Genomic DNA, 25,250 nt, shown 5'->3' on the forward strand with positions numbered 1-25,250 from the left:
CCAAACTTTTGACTGGTACTGTACTATAATATACACAAAGAATATCGGCCGATATATCGATATCGGCCTTTTTTACTCCCTAATATCGGTATCGGTATCAGCCCCAAAAAACCCATATCGGTCGGGCTCTAATAGACAGCAAGGGAACTACCACGTTCAAGGCCCAGAAACGTAGTAAGGATATTGTTAAAATAGTCCATGTGACATCAGTGCACATGACTCGTGCGTTTGGTGCTGCTGACGCTGGAGCCGGCGTTCTGACGTAGAACCTGGATGCACTGCGCCTTGTTTACAAGCAGGGGAATGGACACGCATGCGCCGTGGTACTCTTGTGAATGGAGGTGGAGACCGACTGGAAGAAGAAATTTTTATTTTTATTTTCTTTGCGCACAAAAAGTATTATCATAGCTTCATAAAATTAAGGTTGAACCACTGATGTCACACGAACTATTTTAGCAATGTCCTTGGCCTTGAATGTGGTGGTTCCTTTGCTGTCTATGCAGGGTCAGAAAGCTTTCGGATTTTATCAAAAATATTTTAATTAGGTGTTCCGAAGACGAATGAAGGTCTTACGGGTTTGGAACGACATGAGGGTGCGTAATTAATGACAGAATTATCCCTTTAATCCCTTTCAGTAGCAAATCAGCATATTAGAATAATTTCTGAAGGATCGTGTGACACTGAAGACTGGGGTAATGATGCTGAAAATTCAGCTTTGCCATCACAGGAATAAATTACATTTTTTGTATATTAATGGGAATTGAAATCGGCTATTGCGTACATTTTATAAATTAAGTTTAATTATGCTGGCTGATGGCTTCAACAGAACCGTAATCCATCGATTGTCTTGAAAGGTTTATATAGAGTTATTAAACATTTCTTTATGCAAATTTTTCTTCCATAGTCTGACTGATGACAGCTGGTGACAAGTGGTTGCAAATTTTATTAGGAAGTGTGGTTATCTTAAGGGCATTGTTGCTATCAGTATTTGTGGCTGATATTGTTGTCTGTGACCCTCAGTGACAGGAACAGCCCCTGCTGCAAGGACTGTAGGTTTGAAAGTGCAAATAAGACCTGTCAGGAGATCATCACCGCCACCTGCAAGGGCATGTCAAAGTGCACAGGTGAGCTCCAAACTCTCCAATGTCAATGTAGCAGTGGTCTGGATTAATTATACTTTTTACCCTTGTGTATCCCTAGGCAACAGCAGTGAGTGCCCCACCCCTGGAAACCTGGTGGATAATACAGAGTGTGTGGATAAGGGTCGATGTCAGAAGGGCGAGTGCAAGCCTTTCTGCGAGGCTATGCATAATCTTGAGTCCTGTGCCTGCAATGGTAAATGTCTCATCAAACCCTCTTCTGTGTTCACACTAGTGCCCAAACAAGAGACCTGTTTGGATGATCAGTGTTCATACCTAGTGAGCAGCGATGGACAATATAACACTGTAGAGACAAAGACTTTAATATCTTGGTTACAATAAAGCTTTTGAACATTTATATAATTATTGTCTGGGGAAAAAATGCAGGTCATATAAGAGATTTTTTTAATTTCTTAATGATTATCAAATATTTCATTTTTTTTTTTTATATGTGTGTGTTTTTTTTTTTAAAGGTTAGTTTCAAAATAAAAAAACAGTCATATTGTGAAAAATTACATTTTAAAATAACAGTTTTCTATTTGAATATATTTTAAAATGTCATTTATTCCTGTGACGGAAAGCTGAATTTTCAGCATCATTACTCCAGTCTTCAGTGTCACATGATCCTTCAGAAGTCAGTCTAATATGCTGTTTGGTGCTCAAGAAATATTTTTATTTATTTTTATTAGTCATGTTCAGAACTCTTTGATAAATAGACAGTTCAAAAGAACAGCATTTATTTGAAATGGAAATCTTTTGTAAAAAATGTACGTCTTTACTATCAGTTTTGATCAATTTAATGCGTTCTTGCTGAATATCAGTATTAATTTCTTTTTAAAAATTAATAATAATAAGTAAAAATCTTACTGACCCCAAGCTTTTGATTAGTGTAAAGTATACAGACTTTGTGACAACTATCCCCAACTATATTCTCTCTATATAATGACAGCAGGTAAGATGTAAAAAAAAAGAGGCTGAAATTACGGGATTATTTAGGCTATTTTACACAACATTCACCCCAAATATATGTAAACAGAAACTGCACAGATATTGGCCAATGCATACCACTTCAAAATTGCGTTACATTGGCCCGTTAATTGAGATGGTTGATGTAAACTGAAGCTAGAACCAAAACACACATACTAATAATAGTGTTCAATGTTTTACCTGTAATTATGAATGCAGAAGTGCTGAGTCTGTTCGTTTGCTGTGATGTTTTTCAGAGACTGAGGACTCTTGCAAAGTGTGCTGTAGAAGCAGTAGCGGGCTGTGCACTCCCTTTATCAGTGATGGGTCATATCTTTACCTGCGCAAGGGCAAACCCTGTACCGTTGGCTTCTGTGATGGGGCCGTGAGTACACTGCTTGTTTCTGTTTTGACAATGATCATTTATCAGACTGAATAGTGTTTTCACTGGTGTGACAAATGCTGTGGTGTTGCACATTCCAGGGTAAATGCATGAAGCACGTCCAAGATGTCATCGAACGTTTATGGGACTTCATAGACAAACTGGACATCAACACATTTGGTAAGAGATGATAACAGGGTGAATTTAACCAGGACCTTTTCTGTATGTTTTGTAAATGCTAGTGGTGACTCTTTTCTGTCAATGTTCAGGGAAGTTCTTGGCTGACAACATAGTTGGATCAGTGGTGGTCTTCTCTCTCCTGTTCTGGATTCCCCTAAGCATACTGGTGCACTGTGTGGTGAGACCTATATCACAGTCAATATGTTTTTCTGAACTGATTTTTCTTAAAGGGATAGTCCACCCGGTCATCATTTACACATACTCATGTACTTCCAAACATCTTTGACTTTCTTCTGTGGAACTTGTTTGGTAGAAAGCACTAGCTGCTGTTGTCCATGCAAAAAGTGTGTTTGAATTTTGACAGTCAAGCCCTAAAATATTATAAAAGTGGTCCATACGACTTGTACGCTGTATTACAAGTCTTCTAAAGCCAAGCGATAGCTTTGTGTGAGGAATCAGTATTTTAGCATTATTTATACACTAATATAGTATTCATTAATATAGGTTAGGGTTGAATTCACTTTTATTGTTATATTTTAAATGTTTTTAGGTATTTATATTTTAACCAGTATTTTAGCAATATTTATATACTATTATAGTATTTATTAATATTTTAAATTAGCTTTTTTTATACTTTTCATTTTCATTTAAGTTAAAGTTTTGGTCATTTTGATATGAACTAGTTTAAGTTTTATTTTTTTATGTTATGGTTTTGTCATATTATTCATTTTTTAATGTTTCTATTCAGTTTTTATTTTTATTTCTGTTTTAGTAATTGAAATACTTATTTTAAAACTTATTTTATTCATTTTGAATTAAGTTTTTCATCTGATATTTATATCTTATTTCAGCTTTATTTCAATCAACAAAAAACATTTTTTAGTTAACAATAACACTGTGAGGAACAGACTGAAATTTGATGGTATTTTGCCATAATTTCATTTATATTGCCGTCACATTCAGAAACGTCTGTTTCTGATAATACTTCTACAGAAGTAATTATGTAAGTACAATGGTGAGTAAATGATGACAGAATTGTAATTTTTGGCTAAACGAGCCCTTTAAAGACAAGACATTACAGTGATCGTCTCTCTTTGCTTGTTAATAGGACAAGAAACTGGATCAGCAATATGAGGAAAACTCCAAAACCATGACGTACCCTAGTGTAAGTCCTTCTGTCACAAAACTAAAACTCCCACCATGGCTCCTTTCTCTCGCAGCAGATCAGATTACTAACACTAAACCTGCATTAAAGTCATCCAGCACCTCGAGGTAACATAACTTGCTCATCCAGTTAGCTTGGCGTCTTTTATCAGGGCTAGTATGGGCAAGCATGGCTGCATATGTATGACTTGTGGCTTGTTTGCTCTGACCCTTGTGGAACTGCAGCAGATGGCGGTGGAGGTGTGTAGTAGAGCTCTCAACTCAGGTGAGTGAGCGTCATACGGCCCCCCGCACCGCTGTGCCCCCTGAGTGTGATGAGTCGGAGCGCGCTGATTGTGACGGGCCGACTGAGTTTAGTTCAGCTTGTCCTGTATGTCTCGTGCATTCAGTGTCCATGAGGATGTGTGGCCGGTTTCTGGTTCAAATTTTTTTATTTTGGATGCAGTTCGGTATTGGAGCGTTTTAAATGCACAGCTTTGAAACTCTCTTGATACTGCATACGCTACAGGTGCCCGGCTCTTTATTTGATTTGGTTCAAGAGATGTGAATGGACCATTACTGATTTGGCAGGTGCATATTTTGCTGCATTTAACTCAAGTGTAGCATGCTGTTTATGTTATGCATAGGGATGGGCATTCGTTTGTGCACTCGTGCTTGACCGATAAATCAGAATATTATAACTGTGCTACTATGTAATTAAAATTATGGATAACACTTTACAATAAGATCTCATTTGTTAACATTAGTTAATGCATTAAATATTATATGAACTACCGATGAACAATGTATTTTTACAGCATTTATTAATCTTTGTTAATGTTAGTTAATAACAATGTTCATGTTAGTTCAAAGTACATTAAATAATGTTAACAGATACAGCTTCAAATTTTAATAAGGTATTAGTAAATTTTGAACTTAATATTAAGTAAGATTAATAAATGCTATATAAATATTGTTAAAGTTAATTAATATAGTTAATGTTAACAAATTAAATCTGTAAAGTGTTACCAAATTGTGCATAAATTAATATATATATATATAAATTATTATTTTTGTGTATTGTTTTTTTATCATTTTCTTTTTTTCTGCCCACTTTTGTGGTGAATTTTCAGTAAAGTGCTATTATAAAAATAAAATCTAAAAATACAATTAAAATAAAATGATGCAAGAAATGCTGAATTTAAAAAAATTATTAATAAAAATTTGTCCAAGTTTTGGTACATCAGTAGTTGGTTTACGTATTTTCGCATCATATGGATCTTTGGTCTTTGTATTGTGTTTTGCCGTTAATTCAGTCACTGTTTTAAGATGTCATGTCAAAAATAGTTTAAAACCACTTGTGTTTTGTTCGATTTTAAATGAATAATTAAACAGTTATTCATTTAGTACTTTCATAATCGATAATTGCTGTCACTTCCGAGTACTTGTGCCCATCCCTGTTTGTGCAGGATGTAGTGAATACTATGAATACCGAGTCTTTTGGAAGTCTCATTTACTTATTCCATCCCAAAATTCTGTCCTTAGAGCGCAGAGATGCTAAGCAGTCTGGAATCGGCGCCCATCCGCATTGTGAAGGCCCATCATCTGTATTCAGCGGCAGCGCGACCTCAGCCCTTACTGGGCCCCACAGGCCCCGCCGTCTCACCGGCACAGGAGACGCTCTCCGGCCCAGGCCCTGCCAACCTCTCCGCCGCACTCAAAGCGGATCCGCTGCGAATGGCCACAATCGAGGAGGACCCCAGCGGAGACTCTCACCTGGACGAGGTGGAAGGCTTCCGTCAAAGCGGCACAGCTGCCAGGTCCTTCGAGGACCTCACCGGACAGTCAACGCCATCCCGCGGGGACAAGAGACGGCTGACGAGACAGGCGTGCATTGACAGTAAGGAGACGGTGAGCTGAGGACACTGGTATAAGATCACTTGATTGAGACATGAGCTGTGAAGATCAGGGTGCAATCGGGGTTCATTTTGTTGGTGCATTTAAAAGTCTGTGATGTGTAAACTGCTGACACATTTCAGTTGGTTCTTAGAAATTTTGTAGCATTCCTGTAATGCACAATTATAGTTGTTAATAAAAATAGTGTTACTTTAAACGCATGTCAGAAACTGCCAAGAGAAATGACACAAGTTAAAGGAATAAATTCAAAACCGCTTTGGACGGCATCTTTGGCTGTGAAACTTGACTCAGCAGTTTTCAGAAGCCAGCAAAAAGACATGCTGACAGATATTGAAACAAAAGGCTACGAGTTTAAAAAGATAGTTTATACAAAAATGAAAATTATATTATCTTTTTACTCACATGTATGACTGACTTTCTTCTGTGGAACCACAGATGGATGAAAGTCATTGGGGTCCTATATTCTTTTGGACCCCATTGACTTTTATTGTATGGACAAAAACAGTAGAAACGTGGTTCATAAAATCTTCTTTTTGTGTTCCACAGGAGAAAGTCAGTAATGCAGGTTTGAAAAACACAAGGTTGAGGAAATGATGACACAAGTTTCATTTTAGGGTGAACCACTCCATCAATTATTGTACATTTGTCCTATATACGTCTGTTGTAACAGTTTAGGCAATTTTAGTTTTTATAAACCGAAGTACAAATCAAAATCATTTTTGTGGTAACTGACAATCACATAGAGCTTAAAGGGACAGTTCACCTAAATATGAAAATGATGCTATTGTTTACTCGCCCTCATGTCCTTCCAAACCCAAAAATCACAAATGAAGAGATGAGAGATTTCTGTCCCTCATTTAAAATCCATTCCTCCAAAACTTTCACACTTCAAAATGTTCATAAAGGCATTGATGACAGAATTTTCGTTTTTGGTAAACGATTCCTTTAACTTGTATTTAACCTGGAATATTCCTTTAATACAGTCAGTTTGTGCCTTGTAACATACATCCAGTAGTGCAAATTCTTGTATTCTCATTCATTTATACCTCATGAGCAGCAGGACTACAGCACGACTCTATACGTGTCGTCACACTTTTAATGTTACACTGGTCGACTTGCTGAGAAGATTCAAGCTATGCATGTCCTATGCCATATGTTTATGAATTAAGTGTCATATGTGTATGGAGACTGTAAGAGGAGATGCGATTTATGAGTTTTATTTTACATGTTCTTAAGGCCTAAAGATAGAAATTGCACAGGATGTTACAAATTTTAAATATTTTGCATTTTAAGGTTTGCTCAGTTTAATTTGTACTACTATATTCTCTATAGCAGGGATCCTCAAATCTGGCCCACGAGATCCACTTTCCTGCAGAGTTTACCTCTAACCCTAATCAAACACACCTGAGCATGCTAATCAATGTCTTCAGGATCATTAGAAAATCACAGGTAGGTGAGTTTGATCAGGGTTGGAGCTAAACTCTGCAGCGCATTGGCCCTCCAGGGCAAGATTTGAGGAACCCTGCTCTATAGCATCTCATGTCATTTTAATATACCAGTATGAATATGTGAAACACTGATTACAGAGCCGAGGGATGTGCATATTTTCATAGATTTTCTCTTTTTGCCACTAAAACAGTTGTATAGACGTGACCAAAATCAATCGATATTTTAGAAGGACTAGTGACTAGTATTCCCCCACTGTGAAATATCTGACTAAAACTATTACAGTCAAATTTTAAGATATTGTAAAGTTTTAATGTGCCATAATAAGTCAAATGACTAAATATATATTTTGTATTGTTTCTTATATTCCTGAATATCAAATCAGAAGTAATAAAACATCTCACTTGGATGTAGAAAGCTGTATCTGATGCCATTCTGCTATCATTCAATGTGTGTGTTTTTGGTTCTTGGTTATGTCACATTTATTTAACATGTATTATTGGGGTTTGAAGCCACATGAATAAACTGCCTCTACACTGAAGTGTTTCTGATTATTTTATGAACCTGAAAGAAAAGTACATTTGATATTGCCAGAAGATTAAAAATTAAAGCATTTACTGTCTCTACTGAAAGATCAGTAATACATAGCCTCTTGCTAATGATGAATGAATATATTTAGAGTATATAGAGCAGTTAGTAAGCTGATATCAGTTCTAAACATAGCCATTTGCTATTTAAAAAAATTGTAATGTAGTATATACTGCCCAGTACTTAGTAGTTGTACTGTAGTAAGTTGATACTCCAATCTAAACAGCCATTTACTGTCGTGCGTCCCCTTTAAGAAGTGCTGGGTGGAGCCGTACAGGAAGTGAAGTGTCAACGCAAGTCTCGCCAAAACGGGGCTGCCGACCGCTGCTTTGATGAACCTACCTATTAGTAATTATTACGGCCGTACACTGCTGCATAGTGAGCTCAAAATAGAGGTATGCCCAGTGTGCTTGTTTACCAAATTCAAATTCTCCATATTTAATTATAGAGATGCCAATAAACGACCAAACGAGAGCCCTTTGCGCTCGCATTAGTCAGGCTAGACGTGGGGTGCTGCTGAGTGTTTATCCTAGCAACGGGTTTCCGTTACTTTCCGCGGGGTTTTCATTAGCAGTGGGATCGCGGTGAGCTCGTGCCTAGAAGAAATGGACTGAGCGACTCCTAGAAATGTACTCAAAGTTTGGCACCATTGTTTTATAAGGGCGTGGGCTCGTGGAGTGCCCTGAACCCCGAGAACATGTCCATGCTGGATTTCTCATACTCTAAGGCAGTATTTTTCATAACGTAATATGTCTGAGCAGAATACTGCATAAAGAACCTTGTTCATTGACAGCTCTCACTCTTGGGCTCATCGTTTTTTGGTTAATAGTCAGTGTTGAGTTTACAAATTTAACTGTTTTGAATTTAGTGATTTATTGAATGAAATTATGTATTACGATATCATGAGATGATATCTAAGGTGAAATCTAAGTTTTCTAAAGCGTTCTGACTTTTTCACGATTCAGAGTTTACATCTCTTAATTCCGTTTATATTGTGAAATGTTGACTTTTTTCCCTCAGAATCCTGTTGACACCTTAATTCTTTTTTTCTGCCACAGAATAAAAAATGAAAGAAGGTAATTTGACTTTTTACTGTATCTTGCAATTCAGATTTTATAGCTCACGATTCAGCCTTTTTTTCAAAATTTCCAGAAAAAAAAGAATTGTGAGATATAAAATCAGAATTGTGAGGAAAAAAAAGTCTGAATTGTGAGATAAAAAGATTGAGATTTTTTTTTTGCGGAATCAATTTTCCATAGGTTCCGAGTATCAAAAAAATGAGAATTATTTATTGAGAATGGGTTAAAAAAAACATTTTTTTTTTAGTTCAAGGCCTGGAAGAACATGAAAATGTTTTAGTGAGAGAGAGAGAGAGAGTGTGTGTGTGTGTGTGTGTGTGTCTTCCCATATTTATTTCTATATTTTTATATTCGTTTCTAGGTTTGCTCTGTTCTAAAATATTCCATTGGCTACTGGCTAGCATATTGTACTTTCTCTTTAGTGTTATTAGAGTCAGTTGTACACTGTTAAGCATAAATTCTTTCAAAAATTTGTACCTGACATACAAATGGAAATCTACCAAAGGAAAAAAAATATCATTGGTTAAACAGTGTATGGATCTTGAAATAATCATGTTATTAAATATTTGGTCTTTGATTTAAAATCCATCGTTACAGGAAACTATGGGTGTGATTTTAATTTTGATGAACTGAAGTAATACTAATGCTGTTATTTCTCCTCAGACTCTGCTTCCATCTGCTGGTAAGCTGGAGACCCGCAGCACTGGCGTCATGGTGAAGGATGTTTCGAAAGGTCAAGAAGCGCCACAGCAGCAGCAGCTCCCAGAGCAGTGAGATCAGCACTAAAAGCAAGGTTGGTTTACCAGCAGTCATCAAGTACACACGTCGTAAACAAATATTGGCTGAATTTCCATTTGCACATTTCTGTTAGGTACAGAAAGAGCATATTACATTTGTTATGCTGAAATGTACTTACAAATATGAACTGAGCCAGTATGCTTGTACTGGGACTTACTTCCACATATTAAAATTAAACCTTGATACCAAAGGGTGCAGTGAAAGGGGTTGTGACCAGTATTAGCTCAAAAGGAATGCATCTGTGAATCAAAAATCCATAGGGCAATGTACGGTATACAGTCTGTGCACTTTTGATATACTGCTATGGTTTAGGATACACTGATTTGTTATTCTATATAGGGAGTAATTGGGATTCAGCCATTCTGTCTGCTGAGTTCTGTTTTCCACAAAGGTCATGATAAACTGATTTCCCTTTATCCAGTCGGTAGATTCCAGTTTGGGAGGCCTGTCTAGGTCCAGCACAGTTGCCAGTCTTGATACGGACTCCACCAAGAGCTCAAGTTAGTCCTCACTGAAACATCTAGAAACTCATGTGTGTACATTTGTGACCCTCACTAGTTCCTGACCTTGTTGAACCCTCAGGTAACGCCGTGTCTGACGCCTGTGCTGAGTTCAGAGTCAAGTATGTGGGAGCCATCGAGAAGCTACAGTTTGAGATGAGCAAAACCCTTCAGGAGCCTCTAGACCTGATCAACTACATTGATGCAGCTCAGGTAAGGATCTACAAAAGGGGACGATTAGATGTCACCCTCTTAAAGGAGTAGTTCACCCAAAAATGGAAATTTGCTGAAAATGTACTCACCCTTAGGCCATCCAAGAGGAAGGTGAGTTTGTTTCTTCATCGGAACGGATTTGGAGAAATGTAATGTTACATCACTTTCTTGCTAATGGTTCCTTCGCTGTGAATGGGTGCCGTCAGAATGAGAGTTCAAACATCACACCAATCCACAAGTAATCCACACAGCTCCAGTCCATCAATTAATGTCTTGTCAAGTGAAAACATGCTTGTTTGTAATGAATTCAAACCGCTGCTTCTGGTTAAAATACGAGTCCATAATCCATAAAAAAGCACTATTTATAAGCAAAAAGAGTCCAAAAAAGTTCTAAACAAATATATTGGTGGATTTTGGTGTGAGAGGACAACAGGAGTTGACTTTTTCACTGGAGGAAGTGTTATGGGTTATGGACTGGTATTTTGGCCAGAAGCGACAGTTTAAAGTTAAAATGATGTAATGATGGATTTGTTTCTTAGAGACACGCAGCCTTTCGTTTCACAAGACATTGATGGAATTTAGTCGTGTTGATTATTTTTTTGGATTATTGAGATGTTTTTAGCAGCTGTTTGGACTCTTATTCTGACGGCACCCATTCACTGCAGAAGATCCATTGGTGAGAAAGTGATGTGTACATTTCTAATCTTCAAATTTGATAGTCTGAGGATGAGTACATTTTCAGAAAATCATATTTGTGTAAACAATTCTTTTAATCTAGCAAACTATGCTTTTTTTTTTTTTAATGTGACCACTTCACTTTTTTAGAAGCCATAATTCTTACGATTTTCAGATGATGTTGAAATATATTTAGGGAAAATACTTTATCTTATTTCGCCTGGCCTAGACCACTGGTATTAAAGCAGAAATTAAATAGTTATCATAAATCATGCATTAAGACTGAAGCTGTTTAAAAACCTTCATTATATTTCATGTATTCAATTTAAAGCAAGATGGAAAACTGCCGTTTGTGCCTGGAAATGAGGAGATGATTCTGGGAGTGTCCAAGTATGGAGTTAAAGTGGCCTCATTGGACCAGTGTGTGAGTTCATTCACCTGACCCAATGTCATTGTTTAATATTCATATGAGAGGTTTGGCTCTTTTTTTATCCACCATATAAAAGAAGCATTTAGATTCATGATCACAAAATAATAACGTGGGACTGTAACGGAACATTACCTCTATCAGCTATCATTATTCCCTATTTTCTCAGGATGTGCTTCACCGTCACCCGCTCTACCTGATTGTGCGTATGCTTTGCTATGATGATGGTCTGGGTGCTGGAAAAAACCTGCTCGCACTGAAGACCACAGATGCAGAGCAGCAGGAGTGCAGCATCTGGGTGTATCAGTGCAGCAGTGCGGTAAGACCTCAAGACAGGAAGTCTTTCTGAAGGCTTATCAAGTATGAATTAGGCCTAGACCTGGACAATGTAGCAGAAAACAGTATTTCACTATTTGTGTGTTAGCCCTGAAATGAGTGAAAAGGTGAATATATTTTATTTTAAACTGGAGGAACCATCATTTAGACCAAAAGGCTATTGTAACCAATTTTATTTAAAATGATTAGGGCAAAACATAAAACATAATAAAAATCTTGTTATAAAGCAATTGCCCTTTTTTTTTTTATAAATCAAATGAACACAAAGATTACTGATACAAATTTTCATTTATATATTTATACACAATGACAATGTATTTTTACTTTTAACACATTTATTTTAACTGAGTGATGATGAATTGTTCAATCAGACATTTACATGAACTAATTAAATCTATTTTACATACATATTACATGTACTGTATGTCTTTTATATTGATATTTATTCTATAAACATACCATATATTATACAGTACACTACCGTTCAAATGTTTGGGTTTGGTAAGATTATTTTTTGTTTTTGAAAGAAATCTTTTATGCTCACTAAGGCAGCATTTATTTACTCAGAAATACAGTAAACGGTAATATTGTGAAATATTACATTTTTTTAAATGATTACAAATGTAATGTGTTTTAAAATGTAATATATTCCTGTGATGCAAAGCTGAATTTTCAGCAGTCTTGTGTCACATGATCCTTCTGAAATCATTCTAATATGCTGATTTGCTGCTCAAGAAACATTTCTTATCAACGTTGAAACAGTTGTGCTGCTTGGTATTTTTGTGGAAACGGATACGTTTTTTCAGGATTTTTTGATAATAGAAAATTCAAAAGAACAGCACTTCTTTGAAATAGAAATCTTTTGTAACATTATAAATGTTATGGCTGTCACTTCTGATCAATTTAACACTCTTTGCTGAATACAAGTATCAATTTTGTACTAAAAAACTGACCCAAACTTTTGAATTGCAATGTCTATAGAAGACTCCAGCTGTCTTTGTTAATCTGTGCTCTACAGGAACAAGCCCAGGCCATCTGTAAAGTACTGTCCACCTCCTTCGACTGTGCCCTGGCCTCAGAGAAGTCCTCCTGAGGTCTGTTTGGGAGTGATCCTGTTCTTCCACCCTCACTCATTCCTTCAGCAGCAGCAGCAGCAGCAGGAGGAGGATTGAAGTCTGTTTGTGGAAGGTGCCCTTTTTAAAAGCTTCTGACAGAAATGCTGGAATTTGTCTCACTTTGATTAATGTCAATACAGCTGATCCGTCTTTGTTCAGCATGAAAGGGCAGCCATCTCAACCACATGTTTACACCATATACATTAGTCCCAGCATCCTCTTCTCTTATCAGCCCCACCACAACCCAAAAGCCAAGTTTGGGCTGCGTCTATTTTTGTAACCTAATTTAATCTTATTTAATGTAAATATAATAACAACCTCAGAGCACATTTCCCACTATGGGCCAGTGAATCTGGGATTTGTTGAGCTCTAGTGGGTTTGTGTAAACCATGGTACATTAATGTCAGTGTAAACACAAAGATGCTGTAAAACCCAAACCCTCTGCATCTTTAATATGTACATGCCCCTCTTTTGTCGTCCTCCTGGTCCAGGTGGGATCAGATCAGTTAATATGGTACAATAAATGCGAATAATGCAGTTTCATCTCGTTTTTTCCCCCTCGTTTCCACTAGATGGCAGTGCTTTCATCCTGTTGAATAATTGGAGTGTTTTCAAACTATTCATGTTTAATAATAACAACAAAAACATCCTACAGCCCCCTAATCAAGGAACATAAAGCCTGAAGTTTAATGTCCCTTTACCTGGCACATTTTCACTTAACCTACCCAAATAATGCAACACGTGAACAAGAAATTCTTTTGCAGTTTTTTGAATTCCAGTTTTCCCATTTATTTGTACATATATGCATATATTTATATATTAGCATCAATGACGTTTATGGTAAACGGGTGAATAGAGGTCGTTTTCATCTTAGTTAAAAGTGTACTCTAACAGTACGTCAAAACATCAGTCATTATCAGTTTAGCTCTCAGCTTACAATTAAATATGCACAAAGCAAAGTCTACATTTATCTACAATCACAGCCGGCCAGGTGCCGACCGTATACAGTGAGCTGAACACAGGATAATTACATCCCACCACTGCCCGAGTCACAGGGCACTCTGGTCCGAGCTCAATCAAGACTAACATGACTGTAATTAAAAGTTACATAACAGACTCTAAGTTGCTCTGCAACCACATCAAACACTCATGACATAAAACGCTCTGCTGTGTTACTCCTGCACACAATTACAGATGGATGAGCATTTCAAAGCTTTAGAAAGGATTTAGAGAAGTGTTGTGAGGGGAAATGACATGAGGGATTTTAATTTCCCCTGGAATACAATTAGAGGAGATGCAGAGTTATTACCCATCTGGCCAACCAAAGCAGGGAGACTCTGGGAACATCCTGGGAGGTGGAAATAATTCATATCTCAAACTGACACCTTGGAATCTGTTCAAAATGACTAGGTTTTGGAGCTCTCGAGGTAAAAACATTATTCAGTATGGTCCTGTTTTGCACGCTGAAGAAAAGAGTGAGCAACTTAAAAGAATAGTTCACCCAGAACTGAAAATGCTGTCGTCATGATATTTCAAACCTTTTTATCTTCCACAGAACCAGCCAGGATGAATATTTAAGAATGTCAAGAGTGCTTTTTCTAGAATGACAACAAACCTGTCAAGCTCTAAAAAGACAAGAACAACATTGTAAATGTGGCGCTATATTCCAAGTACCCAGAACACATACTGTATGTTGGGACTAAAACAACAGAGGTAAAAATGCTATTCACTCTTTATCTTTCCCCTTGATCACAGTTCTCAAATCTCATTCAAACTTGCATTTGATTTAATGTGACGTGTGCCAAGTTTGACATCATTTGTTTATCATGTTTGGCTCTCATAAACCTGGCTTGGCATGTCTTGACAGCATAATTAAACTGAATGAGATATGAGAACCACAGAAGATGATTTTCAGTGAATAACGCCTTACTTCTTCACACACAAATGTCAATTCTGTCATCATTCACTCTCCCTTGTTCCAAACCTGTATGAATTTATGTGAAACACAAAATTAGATATTTTTTTAAACATTTCTCAAATAAGTTATTTTTGTCTTTACAATAGAAGTCAATAGGCTCCCATGATGCTTGGTTCCCACATTCTTCAAAATATCTTTTTTGTGTTCCACAGAAGAAATAAGTCATACAGGTTTGGAACTATACGAACGTGATAAAATTATCTTCTTTTTTTTTTTAAGGGTAGAATTGTCATTTTGGGGTGAACAATCCATTTAAATATTGGTCTGTTCCTGACACAAAGTTACAATAGGACTTCATCAGACTTGGAATATAGAAAACTAATAGCATGGACCGCATTTATAGTGCACAACACCCACAGTCCCCGACCCGTTATGAAAAAGCACTCTGGACATTCCACAGTACATCTTTTGCACTGTTTGAAAGAGCATAAATGACCACATTTTCATTTTTGGGCTATCACTTTAAGAATGAATGAGCCATTTGATAAATGACACCGTTCCACAGATCTCTCAAGGCAAGCGGCCTGCACACTGAAGGAAGGTCTGCAAAAGATCGTTCCAATCAATAAGAGCATCTAAATCAAGATCACAGAAGGACAGCTCCAGTTTATAAATATCTATACAGAAATGAACCTCCTTGATGCTCCTTTGCTCTCTCTGGAGGCCACTGAATGTTCATGCAGACTCTCACAACTTTACGGCATAGAGCAGTCTATCTAAAAGGAATAAGGATGTAAATGATCTTGGAATAAAACCTTCATTTTAGTGGCATTTGTCTCATTAGCATTGCGGTCATGATAAATTAGGTTAAAAGTGCAACTAGATTAGTTCTGAATCATATCTGGTCCACAAACCAAAAACAAAAAGCCCAGAAAGCTGTTATATTCCAGAGAGAGTCTCTCAAGCCAGGTTAGAGCCAGGGATTTTGGAAGCTCAGTGAAGACACAAGCCTCACGACAAAGGGGACAATGATGATGATGATGAAGGTCAGTGAGGCCACACAGAAGCAGAGAAGTGCCGTCATCCGTCCAGCTCAGTGTCTATGATCTCTGAACTTCAGTCCATGATGAACTGCACAAATGTGACAGGAAACGCTCCTCTTCTCATTGGCTCTCCCTCGATGTGGCCCAGCTACAAAACAATCAAGGGAAAGTATGTCAGAAAGGTTCCTGAAACTGCATACAGGTGTGTTAAAAGGCCAAAATGTATTTTTGAGAGATATATATATATATATAGTGTGTGAGAGAGGGAGACTGAAATAAGTAAATAAATACATAAAAACTGCAAAACAGACGGAAAAAATTGACAAAAAAGACATGACAAAATTAATACAAATAAAAAAATCTAAAAATAAAATTAAATTAAAAATATTAATATATATAAATAGTATATAAATAATGCTAAACATATAAATAATACTAAACACCTAATTTAACTTATAAAAGCATTTTTTACACACATTTACTACATCCATTTACATTCAAACTTTATTTAGTAAACATACTAAAATATTATATACGCTTTAATCCAAAGCAGATCAAAGAGCCAACCATATTTGTAATACACAGTGCCAGGTTTCATAGACAACTAAATTAGATACAAACATATTGTTCATTTGCATACATTGTTAATTTGACTATTTCAAATGAGTAACATATTACACATTTGAAATCTAGGATAGATAGTAATAGCCACATCATGCCCTCAGAAAAGGTCTTTTTTTTGAAGGGTTTAAATCCCTTTCTAAACTATTAATTTTGGATTATCTGTCTGTTGTCTGCGAGATCTAAAAACCACTTTTAGGCTATTTAGTCACACCACATTCATCCCAAAACCAGACCGAGAAGGTAATCCAGAACCTCAGTACAGCATCAAAAAAAACACACAGGATTCCATAAACTCTTATTAATGAGTCCTCAGATGAAGCTAATCTTGATGATAAGCTAAATGCATTTTTTCTTAGCGGAAGTTTTTCTTAGTTTAAGACGGTCTCTTGTGGGAAGTCGTGGCCTAATGGTTAGAGGTTGTGGGTTCGAGTCTCGTACCGGCAGGAAATAATAAAAATAAAATAAAATTAAAAATATTAATATATATAAATAGTATATAAATAATGCTAAACATATAAATAATACTAAACACCTAATTTAACTTATAAAAGCATTTTTTACACACATTTACTACATCCATTTACATTCAAACTTTATTTAGTAAACATACTAAAATATTATATACGCTTTAATCCAAAGCAGATCAAAGAGCCAACCATATTTGTAATACACAGTGCCAGGTTTCATAGACAACTAAATTAGATACAAACATATTGTTCATTTGCATACATTGTTAATTTGACTATTTCAAATGAGTAACATATTACACATTTGAAATCTAGGATAGATAGTAATAGCCACATCATGCCCTCAGAAAAGGTCTTTTTTTTGAAGGGTTTAAATCCCTTTCTAAACTATTAATTTTGGATTATCTGTCTGTTGTCTGCGAGATCTAAAAACCACTTTTAGGCTATTTAGTCACACCACATTCATCCCAAAACCAGACCGAGAAGGTAATCCAGAACCTCAGTACAGCATCAAAAAAAACACACAGGATTCCATAAACTCTTATTAATGAGTCCTCAGATGAAGCTAATCTTGATGATAAGCTAAATGCATTTTTTCTTAGCGGAAGTTTTTCTTAGTTTAAGACGGTCTCTTGTGGGAAGTCGTGGCCTAATGGTTAGAGGTTGTGGGTTCGAGTCTCGTACCGGCAGGGATTGTAGGTGGGGGGAGTGAATGTACAGCGCTCTCTCCCACCTTCAATACCACGACTGAGGTGCCCTTGAGCAAGGCACCGAACCCCCAACTGCTCCCCGGGTGCCGCAGCAAAAATGGCTGCCCACTGCTCCGGGTGTGTGTTCACTGCTGTGTGTGTGTTCACTGCTGTGTGTGTGTGTTCACTGCTGTGTGTGTGCACTTTGGATGGGTAAATGCAGAGCACTAATTCTGAGTATGGGTCGCCACATGTCACGTCACTTTCATAAAATAAAAATAATCTCAACTCAAATCAATAATTCTTAACAACTGTCAAAACAAATGAAGTGGAAATGCAGCTTGAACCCACTGAAGCACACAGATATGTAAATAGCACAGAAGTCACACAGGAACACAGATCTTTGACTGTACCGCCGATGAGCCTCTGTGGAGATTGAATGACTAAACACGGCCAGTGGAAACGAGGGTGATTTGGTGGAAAACAAGCAGCTAGTCTGTATTCAGCCAGAGACACTGAACCAGAACGCGGCCCTCGGTGAGTTTACTTATTAACAAGCAGCCAGTCACAGGAAGAGGAATATGGTCAACTAACGTTTCCTCTCTGGTTCCCTCACTCTTAATATTTGAAGGTGAGGTGTGTGTCATCTACATAGAGTTGAAGTGAGGTCAGGATACTCACCCACCACTCCTGGTCCTCCTCACCGTCCACGACGATCACCTCTCCCTCAGAGAACGTCAGCTCGTCTGGGTTATCAGCCACACAGTTATACATGGCCTTCACACGCTTCGGCCTCTGTTTACCACACACGGATCCGGTTTGGAAACACAAGAACATGTCAGTTATCATCTCACACATGCTAAATATTTTTCTTTTTATCATATTTGGATGCCATATTGGATGATTCCTTTGAATTGACTGGATTTGCATATTTGGAGTGTCATCTTGTGGTTGAACATACCAGGTAAGTTTTCCTGGGCATGTGTGTAGCGGGCAGAGTTTGACCAGTGGAGTTTTGGGGGCCTCCAGGAACTTTAGCTGTTCCACAAAAACAGGAAATGACATCACAATTAGCTTTGCATTTTCACTACAACAATGGCCGCAAGCCTTTTATTAATACAACATCAACTTACAGTCAACATGGTTTCTCTGACATCTACCTGGTCTCTCGATGGATCCGGAGCGCATCAGTGTGCTTTTACTGAAGCTTTTGTCCGCACTGCAAGCAACAACAACAGATGTGAATGTTGTGTACAGTTTCTGTAGTACTAAAAGCTACGATATTTCGACTTGGGTCATGCTGGCAACACCATTAGTAATCTGAGTGCCCTACTTGTCTGGTCCTCTGGCACTGTGTGCGTGAATGAGGACTTGAATAGGAATTGTATTTCCCTACAGGCGTTTTTCACCTCTGTGTTCAGATAAGGGCACACTCACCTTTTACTGGAATCTGACTCGCCAAACACTCTACAGAAGTTCTATGCAAGGACTAGCGGCTATTAGTGCTTAGGGCAGAAGTGTCAGAGTGAATATGTACACACGTGTGTGCATGTGGTCAAAGGTTGTTTAGTATTCTGACCTTGTAGCCCGGCTGATGCTCTGACCAGGAGGCCCCTGTCCGGGTTTGGGCTGTATAGTCATGGCCTCCATCATGCTGCCAGTTTTAGCCGCAGGAGGAAGAGCTCCGCTGGGCAGAAGAACTGCACAGAAATCATCAAATAGCTGCATTTACGTTAAAGATCCTCACAACTACTAAAACATAAACTTTTCACAGATGTTTCAATATTTTTTTTGTGCTTCATTATTGTTAACAGGGTTCCCACACCTGAATTTCTATGACACTCCACAGTTTTTCTTAATTTTTGGATAAAGACTTTTAAAAATATTTTTATATTTTTAATTAATTACAAATAAAATATAAAAATAATATTATATAGTTAATAACATTATATTAAATATATATATATATTTATAGCTGATTAAATATTGTAGAGCTGAACATAACTAGATTTTACTATTTATTATTTAATATATTTATAATACTATATATATATATGTATATAGGGTACTAATGATCATAGTAACTGACAGCCACATTTTTTTTTAAATATGTATTTTCATTGTTTTTAATAAATATTCAGCCTTTGTTTTGTTTTGTCTGTATTGTTTTTAAATGCTGAGAACATGTATGTTTTATTTTGTTGCTTGTTTGCAAATGAGAAAACAATAAATCAAAAACTGTAATAATAAAGAAAAAAATAATCATAATTAGATTATTATTACTTTTAATATTTTATGAAATTCCATTACTTTTATATGGAAACTATAATTCCTATATTTATTTATATTTCCAGTTCCACCCTTTTTGGTAGACAAAACATGGTTGATACATATAAAACATAAAAACAAAAAAAAAGTTAAAGCTACTAATATTATTGTTGGCTTTAATAGTTTTATATAGGTTATTTATAGATGAATAAATATCATACCACTGAGCATAACTAAACTAATATATATTCACTGTAGTAATAATAATAAACATTTTAAATATACTGAAATATACTTGTTGGCTTTTTTGTACTCTTAAAAAAATTGTTTTAAAACTTGTGTTATTTCAAACAGTTTTTGACCCTGAATTAAGAGAACAGAAAGACACATCTGATCATCTACTGATCTGTAAATCCCTGAACAGATATGAAATGAATGAAAGACAAAGAGAGTGCAATCATCTTGAATTTTGGGGGGAAATCAGGCATGGGTCAATAACAGCCTTTCAGCTCAAAGACCAGTGCAGACCAGAATTTCTGAAGCCTGCTACCTGCCATTCGTTCATGAATATTAATATTAACGTGAATGGACAGTTAAGTATGGTCAATTCGCAAAAGACAACCTAATTAATATTCATGAGTTAAGACACTGCCATGTCATGACATCACATTACAAAAAGCAGATCCAGGATCAATCAAAGAACAATCCGGCCCTAAACTAAATCGCTCGGCCTGGAGCAAAGCTTCATCCACTCATTCATGTACAGCCAACTCACGGGAAGTGGATGTGCCCCGTAAGGGGGGCGCTGGAGGATGCATGTTAGGGGGGTCAGAGGAAGATCGCTGCCTGCCGGTCAGATCTAGGGAGCCAGGCTTCCAACCGGGAGATCCCTGAGCCATTCCAGCAAGACCAGACGGCTGAACTGTGGGAAGGTGAAGAGAAGAAAGAGCAACTGCATGTCAGATTCAAAGAGAGTGACTTCAGATTGGTCTACAGGACACCGCTTTTGTTTACTAGATGACGAGAAAGCTCTGCTGTGTCTCTTTTTCTGGACCCTGGAGCTGCTCCAGACCAGCAGAGCTCCATTATGCACCTAATTCCATTAGTGTCTTTAAGAATACAGCTCATTGTGAAGTCTAACTGAGGTTTGAGAGCAAAGTCCCAATAGAGAGAAAAACATCTTGTTCTAATGCAGAAATCAGGACTTTTTTATCCGAGTTAAACTCTGACAGACAAAGTCAGAAGGTTACCAGTCTCTTGTTCACTGACATCTAGCTTATGTCATCTTACTAGAGCTGTAAGGCCTTCTAAACAGTCCTGAAAGCATTTGAAAGAGTGCAGCTGCACATGCCACCTGCTGCCGAGCTCAGAGCGGCTCCCTGTCCAGAGACTCTGGGAGCGCTCATATAGGTCAGCATCTTCACACAGCTGTTGCCATGGAGCGCTGCAGTGGAACTGGGTGACGGTGAGAATTCAAGAGCAGGTCAAATGAGATTTCTGCCGTTTTGAGACCTGACATCTGTGAGGCCAAAAATACAGCAGCATATTGTGGCCTGAATGAGAATCATAAAGGGTCAAACAGCCTTATTGACTTGCTGCATTTATGTATGTTTGACTTTTTGTAGCATTTGATTAGCTTTTTTTTTTTTTGTATATTTAGCAACACTTCATAATTTTCATTAAATAACATTATCAAATACTATAAATATTATTGAAGTGAATCTTACAATGGAATAACTTTTCACAATTGTATCAATTTTTTTTTTTAATACTGGAGTTCAAATTTACGCTGGACATTTTGCCTATATTTTACTTTGTCTAGTAGTAGTCTAGTATATGATTGCATGATCTAACACATCACATTAATTGATTGTATTCAAATAGTAAAAAATAAATAAATAAAAATAAGTAAATAAATAATCTGGACATTTTGTATATATTTTAACACATTACATCATTAATTGATTGTATTAAACAGTTAAAATAATGAATTATGTTATAATAATAATAGTGCTGTCAAACGATTAATCGCGATTAATCGCATCAAAAATAAAAGTTTTTGTTTACATAATATATTTATGTGTACTGTGTATATTTATTATGTATATATAAATGCAAACACGTGCATGTATATATTTAAGAAAAATGTTATCTTTATATATTAAATATATTTATATATAATATAAAATATAATAATATAAATGTATATACATGTAAATATTTTCAAAATATATACTGAATGTGTGTGTATTTATATATACATAATAAATAAACGGTACACATAAATATATTATGTAAACAAAAAAGATTATTTTGGATGCGATTAATCGCGATTAGTCATTTGACAGCACTAAATAATGATAATATAAGTAAATAGTAAGTACATGTAATTAATTAATATTAATCAGTACTTATTTTTTAAATTATGCTGTAACAATGACACTTTAAAATAAAGTGTGGCCAATAGTTATATTAGTTATTACTTAACTTTTAAAATTAATTATAATTATATTCATTTTTATTCCATCCATTTGATCAGAGTTTTTGGATTTCTTTATTTTTTGGATTTTGTACCTTTAATGTAATAGAGGAGGCTGATCTATTTCCGTCCTCAGCCCTTAATCATTGTTTTTGCTTTCACGGTGAGCTGATTGAAATGTAAAGTACCTAAATTTCGGGGTGGTAGAGGTGGAGCAGAGGTGGACAGGGTGACCGGTGAGTTGGTGTTGATGATGGTTCCATAGGTCTCATTGTTGACAAGGTTGGGAACGAAACGCTGCTTGTCTTTGACCACGTCTCGTGCGTCTCGTGCCAGGCTGGCCGGACTGGGCTGAAGGGAATTACTGCCCGGTGTGTAGCAGCTGATGGGCCTCTCGTCCCGCCGGTGAGGACTGGACTATAGGCACAAAGGTTAAATGCTGTAAGTGAGACTAGATAAACCCACTGAATATTCACAAAAATCACAACAAATATTTGCAATGTATCTGCAGGCAATATAAAAAATTAAAGCAGTTCACTATATATATATATATATATACACATATATATAATGAACATTCAAAACACGTATTTGTTTGCATCAATCAATGTTGTTGGAAGTCTCTGTGTGGCATTTTTCATACATTCAAGTGTTTTAGTAAAAACACATTTAGATAAATGATGCTCTTAAATACACCATTGGTACATTAGTGCATATATATGAAAACAAAACATTTAGTTGAAAAGTGTTGGAAACATGCCTTGATTGTTTTTAACTTGATTTTTACTATATTATGAATGAACTCTGCTACAGTAACTGTTTGACTGAAACCCTTTTAAGTTAATAATTATGTATTAAATATTACACACACTACAATATCTACACAAATTAAATTAAAGTGCTGTCTGAAATTTTCATCTAAAATTAGCATTTTTATCAGGCTCCTATATTTATGTTCAATTATTTTACTTTAATGGCATAGAAAAGGACCTATACATTGCCATTAAAGTAAAATTACTGAACCTAAACATAGGAGCCTGATAAAAATGCTCATTTTAGAAGAAAATTTCAGATGGTACTTAGAGGCTTTTGCATGTGAACTCTTCACATACATATTAGTCATAAGGCATGATTTGTCCTTGAGATCTCAAAGTTGGTGCTCACCTTCTCATCCAGATCTTCATCACTCTCGTCCAGGTCTTCATGCTGAAGTCTCCACTCGTACTCCACATGCACATGAGCGTTGAACTTTCCTGCAAGTGCTTGGTTAAGCTAAAAGAGCGAAAGTTCTTAGCATCTAGGCCAGTGTTCAAGTTAAGTTCAAGTTAATTTTATTTGAACTATTTAATCTACAAGGATGTTGTATGTATAATATGACGGCTCACCAGTTCCTCACACTGCAGGTGTTTGAGTCGCCTGGCGATGTCAAGCGGCGTCTCACCAGCTTCATTAGCTAAACACACACACAAACACATTTTAAGAGGAGGATACATTGGATTGTTACATTTTAGAAGCCTGGATGAATAAGGACAACTTCGCATTTTCCCACCACATTCTGTACTCTTGGCTTCCAGTATTCAATTTTATTTTACAGACAAGACAAAGCCAAGTCTATCCAGACAGCTTGCTTACAATAGACACTGGCAGGGATCTGAGAGAGGAGATTCCCTGGCACAGATTCACCCTCCCACATACACACCACACAACCGCTAGGCCACATATGGCTCTGTTATCTTTACTTCCCATTGTTGGTGGACAGATTGTTAATAACAGGACAACAGCAGAATTACAACCCCTCTCCAATCAGCACACTAACTTCTCCTAGCAGTCAAAATAAGAACATGGTGTGAAAACATCCCGAAAAGTTCTACCCAGACATAACAAGGAGTCTCGGAATCTTTAAAGACATCATGAAAGGGATCCCTTCAATATGTCACACCCAAACTTCCTGTTTCAACAGGGACTACGTCAGGAGATTTCATTTGCTGCATACCGATGTCTATAGAGGCTTTTCCTCTCAGCAGCAGTTTGAGACACTCGCTGTTGTCTGTCAGGCAGCAGTAATGCAGCGCTGTGCTTCCTTTAGACGTTTGCTTATCCAGGTTTAAACTGCGGGGAGAAACAAACACAGTTTTCATCAATTTTCCATTCCAGTCACAGCCATAATGGCTTCTTTAACCTTCAAAACCAGCACTTTTAAATAGCTTTGGTCAAGCGACAATAAAAAAGCTGTTCATTCAGATTTTGTTGGGGGAGTATCAGTCAGCACTTGGTCAGCAAACAAGGGAAATAAACCCTCCGTTGGGCTGTCTGGGTCTTGCCTGTTCTGGGTGAGGAAGTCGATGATGTGAAGGGAGGTTCTGTCCACCAGTCTCACGGCCAGATGAAGGGCTGTCTCACCTTGTTCCTACCACAGCAAGCCAAACAAGAAACAAACAAATAAACAACACGACATGTTGATACTGTTACTATTTGGTTACTATTAAGGTTTGTGCACACTCAAAAGCGCACACATTTTCTGCACTTTAATACAAAAAAATACTGTTTAGTAAGTTTTCTATGAAATATCACAGTAAGGATTTTTACTGTAAATTCATAATAAATAAGTAAGAGATCGGATTCAAACTGTTATTTATTATTTTTAATACTTAATAGTTAAATTTCAATGTCAAAATATGAACTAAATCTGCATTAAAAAAAAAACAATATAAATATCTACTGTGATTTCTTAATAAATCAGTAATGGATCACATTAAAGTGTTTTTTTTTATAAATAATAATAAAAATTTAATTATTTTATTTGAACTTCATTTAAAAGTGTGTGTGTGTGTGTGTATGTATATATATATATATATATA

At 36.6% G+C, this 25,250-nt stretch overlaps 3 protein-coding genes across 7 annotated transcripts in view; 2 read left to right on the forward strand and 1 right to left on the reverse strand.

The window, feature by feature from the left end:
• The window catches only part of LOC107655315 (disintegrin and metalloproteinase domain-containing protein 17-like), a 24,262-nt gene extending 18,138 nt beyond the window's left edge, over positions 1–6,124 (forward strand). Inside the window, exons 13-20 of one of the 2 annotated variants that reach the window (XM_016442772.1) lie at positions 1,021–1,124; positions 1,201–1,335; positions 2,363–2,490; positions 2,589–2,667; positions 2,757–2,845; positions 3,776–3,832; positions 4,057–4,096; positions 5,356–6,124. In XM_016442772.1, the coding sequence (XP_016298258.1) occupies positions 1,021–1,124; positions 1,201–1,335; positions 2,363–2,490; positions 2,589–2,667; positions 2,757–2,845; positions 3,776–3,832; positions 4,057–4,096; positions 5,356–5,708 (985 nt within the window). In that variant the 3' untranslated portion in view covers positions 5,709–6,124. The remainder of the gene's footprint in view (positions 1–1,020; positions 1,125–1,200; positions 1,336–2,362; positions 2,491–2,588; positions 2,668–2,756; positions 2,846–3,775; positions 3,833–4,056; positions 4,097–5,355) is intronic. The other variant, XM_016442773.1, reaches the window with a different exon arrangement.
• Positions 6,125–7,960: 1,836 nt separating this feature from the next.
• Positions 7,961–14,536, forward strand: LOC107655317 (integrin beta-1-binding protein 1-like). 2 transcript variants are annotated; one of them, XM_016442775.1, is made up of 8 exons: positions 7,961–8,156; positions 8,782–8,837; positions 9,504–9,633; positions 10,060–10,138; positions 10,221–10,351; positions 11,358–11,450; positions 11,623–11,772; positions 12,808–14,536. In XM_016442775.1, exons 3-8 carry the CDS (start codon positions 9,562–9,564, stop codon positions 12,880–12,882), a joined length of 600 nt encoding a protein of 199 aa, XP_016298261.1. In that variant the 5' UTR covers positions 7,961–8,156; positions 8,782–8,837; positions 9,504–9,561; the 3' UTR covers positions 12,883–14,536. The 2 variants fall into 2 exon arrangements, with proteins under 2 accessions (XP_016298261.1, XP_016298260.1); XM_016442774.1 differs by lacking the exon at positions 8,782–8,837 and having other exon boundaries at positions 7,962–8,156.
• A 530-nt stretch (positions 14,537–15,066) lies between these two features.
• The window catches only part of LOC107655318 (arf-GAP with SH3 domain, ANK repeat and PH domain-containing protein 2-like), a 77,712-nt gene continuing 67,528 nt past the window's right edge, over positions 15,067–25,250 (reverse strand). For 2 of the 3 annotated variants that reach the window (XM_016442777.1, XM_016442776.1), the window contains 11 exons: positions 24,714–24,799; positions 24,386–24,501; positions 23,778–23,845; positions 23,557–23,664; positions 22,581–22,809; positions 20,689–20,835; positions 19,225–19,345; positions 18,779–18,864; positions 18,607–18,683; positions 18,327–18,440; positions 15,067–16,013 (listed from right to left, as the gene is read on the reverse strand). In XM_016442777.1, coding sequence (XP_016298263.1) covers positions 15,939–16,013; positions 18,327–18,440; positions 18,607–18,683; positions 18,779–18,864; positions 19,225–19,345; positions 20,689–20,835; positions 22,581–22,809; positions 23,557–23,664; positions 23,778–23,845; positions 24,386–24,501; positions 24,714–24,799 — 1,227 coding nt within the window. In that variant the 3' untranslated portion in view covers positions 15,067–15,938. The remainder of the gene's footprint in view (positions 16,014–18,326; positions 18,441–18,606; positions 18,684–18,778; positions 18,865–19,224; positions 19,346–20,688; positions 20,836–22,580; positions 22,810–23,556; positions 23,665–23,777; positions 23,846–24,385; positions 24,502–24,713; positions 24,800–25,250) is intronic. The other variant, XM_016442779.1, reaches the window with a different exon arrangement.

This window comes from Sinocyclocheilus anshuiensis, unplaced genomic scaffold (genome assembly GCF_001515605.1).
Source record: "Sinocyclocheilus anshuiensis isolate Anshui unplaced genomic scaffold, SAMN03320099.WGS_v1.1 scaffold1096, whole genome shotgun sequence".
Taxonomy (NCBI): Eukaryota; Metazoa; Chordata; class Actinopteri; order Cypriniformes; family Cyprinidae; genus Sinocyclocheilus; species Sinocyclocheilus anshuiensis.

Excerpts from the sequence above, each read along its gene's own strand:
- LOC107655317 (XM_016442775.1), top strand. The coding sequence starts at position 9,562 with ATGTTTCGAAAGGTCAAGAAGCGCCACAGCAGCAGCAGCTCCCAGAGC. Across the intron at positions 9,634-10,059 it reads AGATCAGCACTAAAAGCAAG|TCGGTAGATTCCAGTTTGGG; the intron begins GTTGGTTTACCA and ends CCCTTTATCCAG. Across the intron at positions 11,451-11,622 it reads TGGCCTCATTGGACCAGTGT|GATGTGCTTCACCGTCACCC; the intron begins GTGAGTTCATTC and ends CTATTTTCTCAG.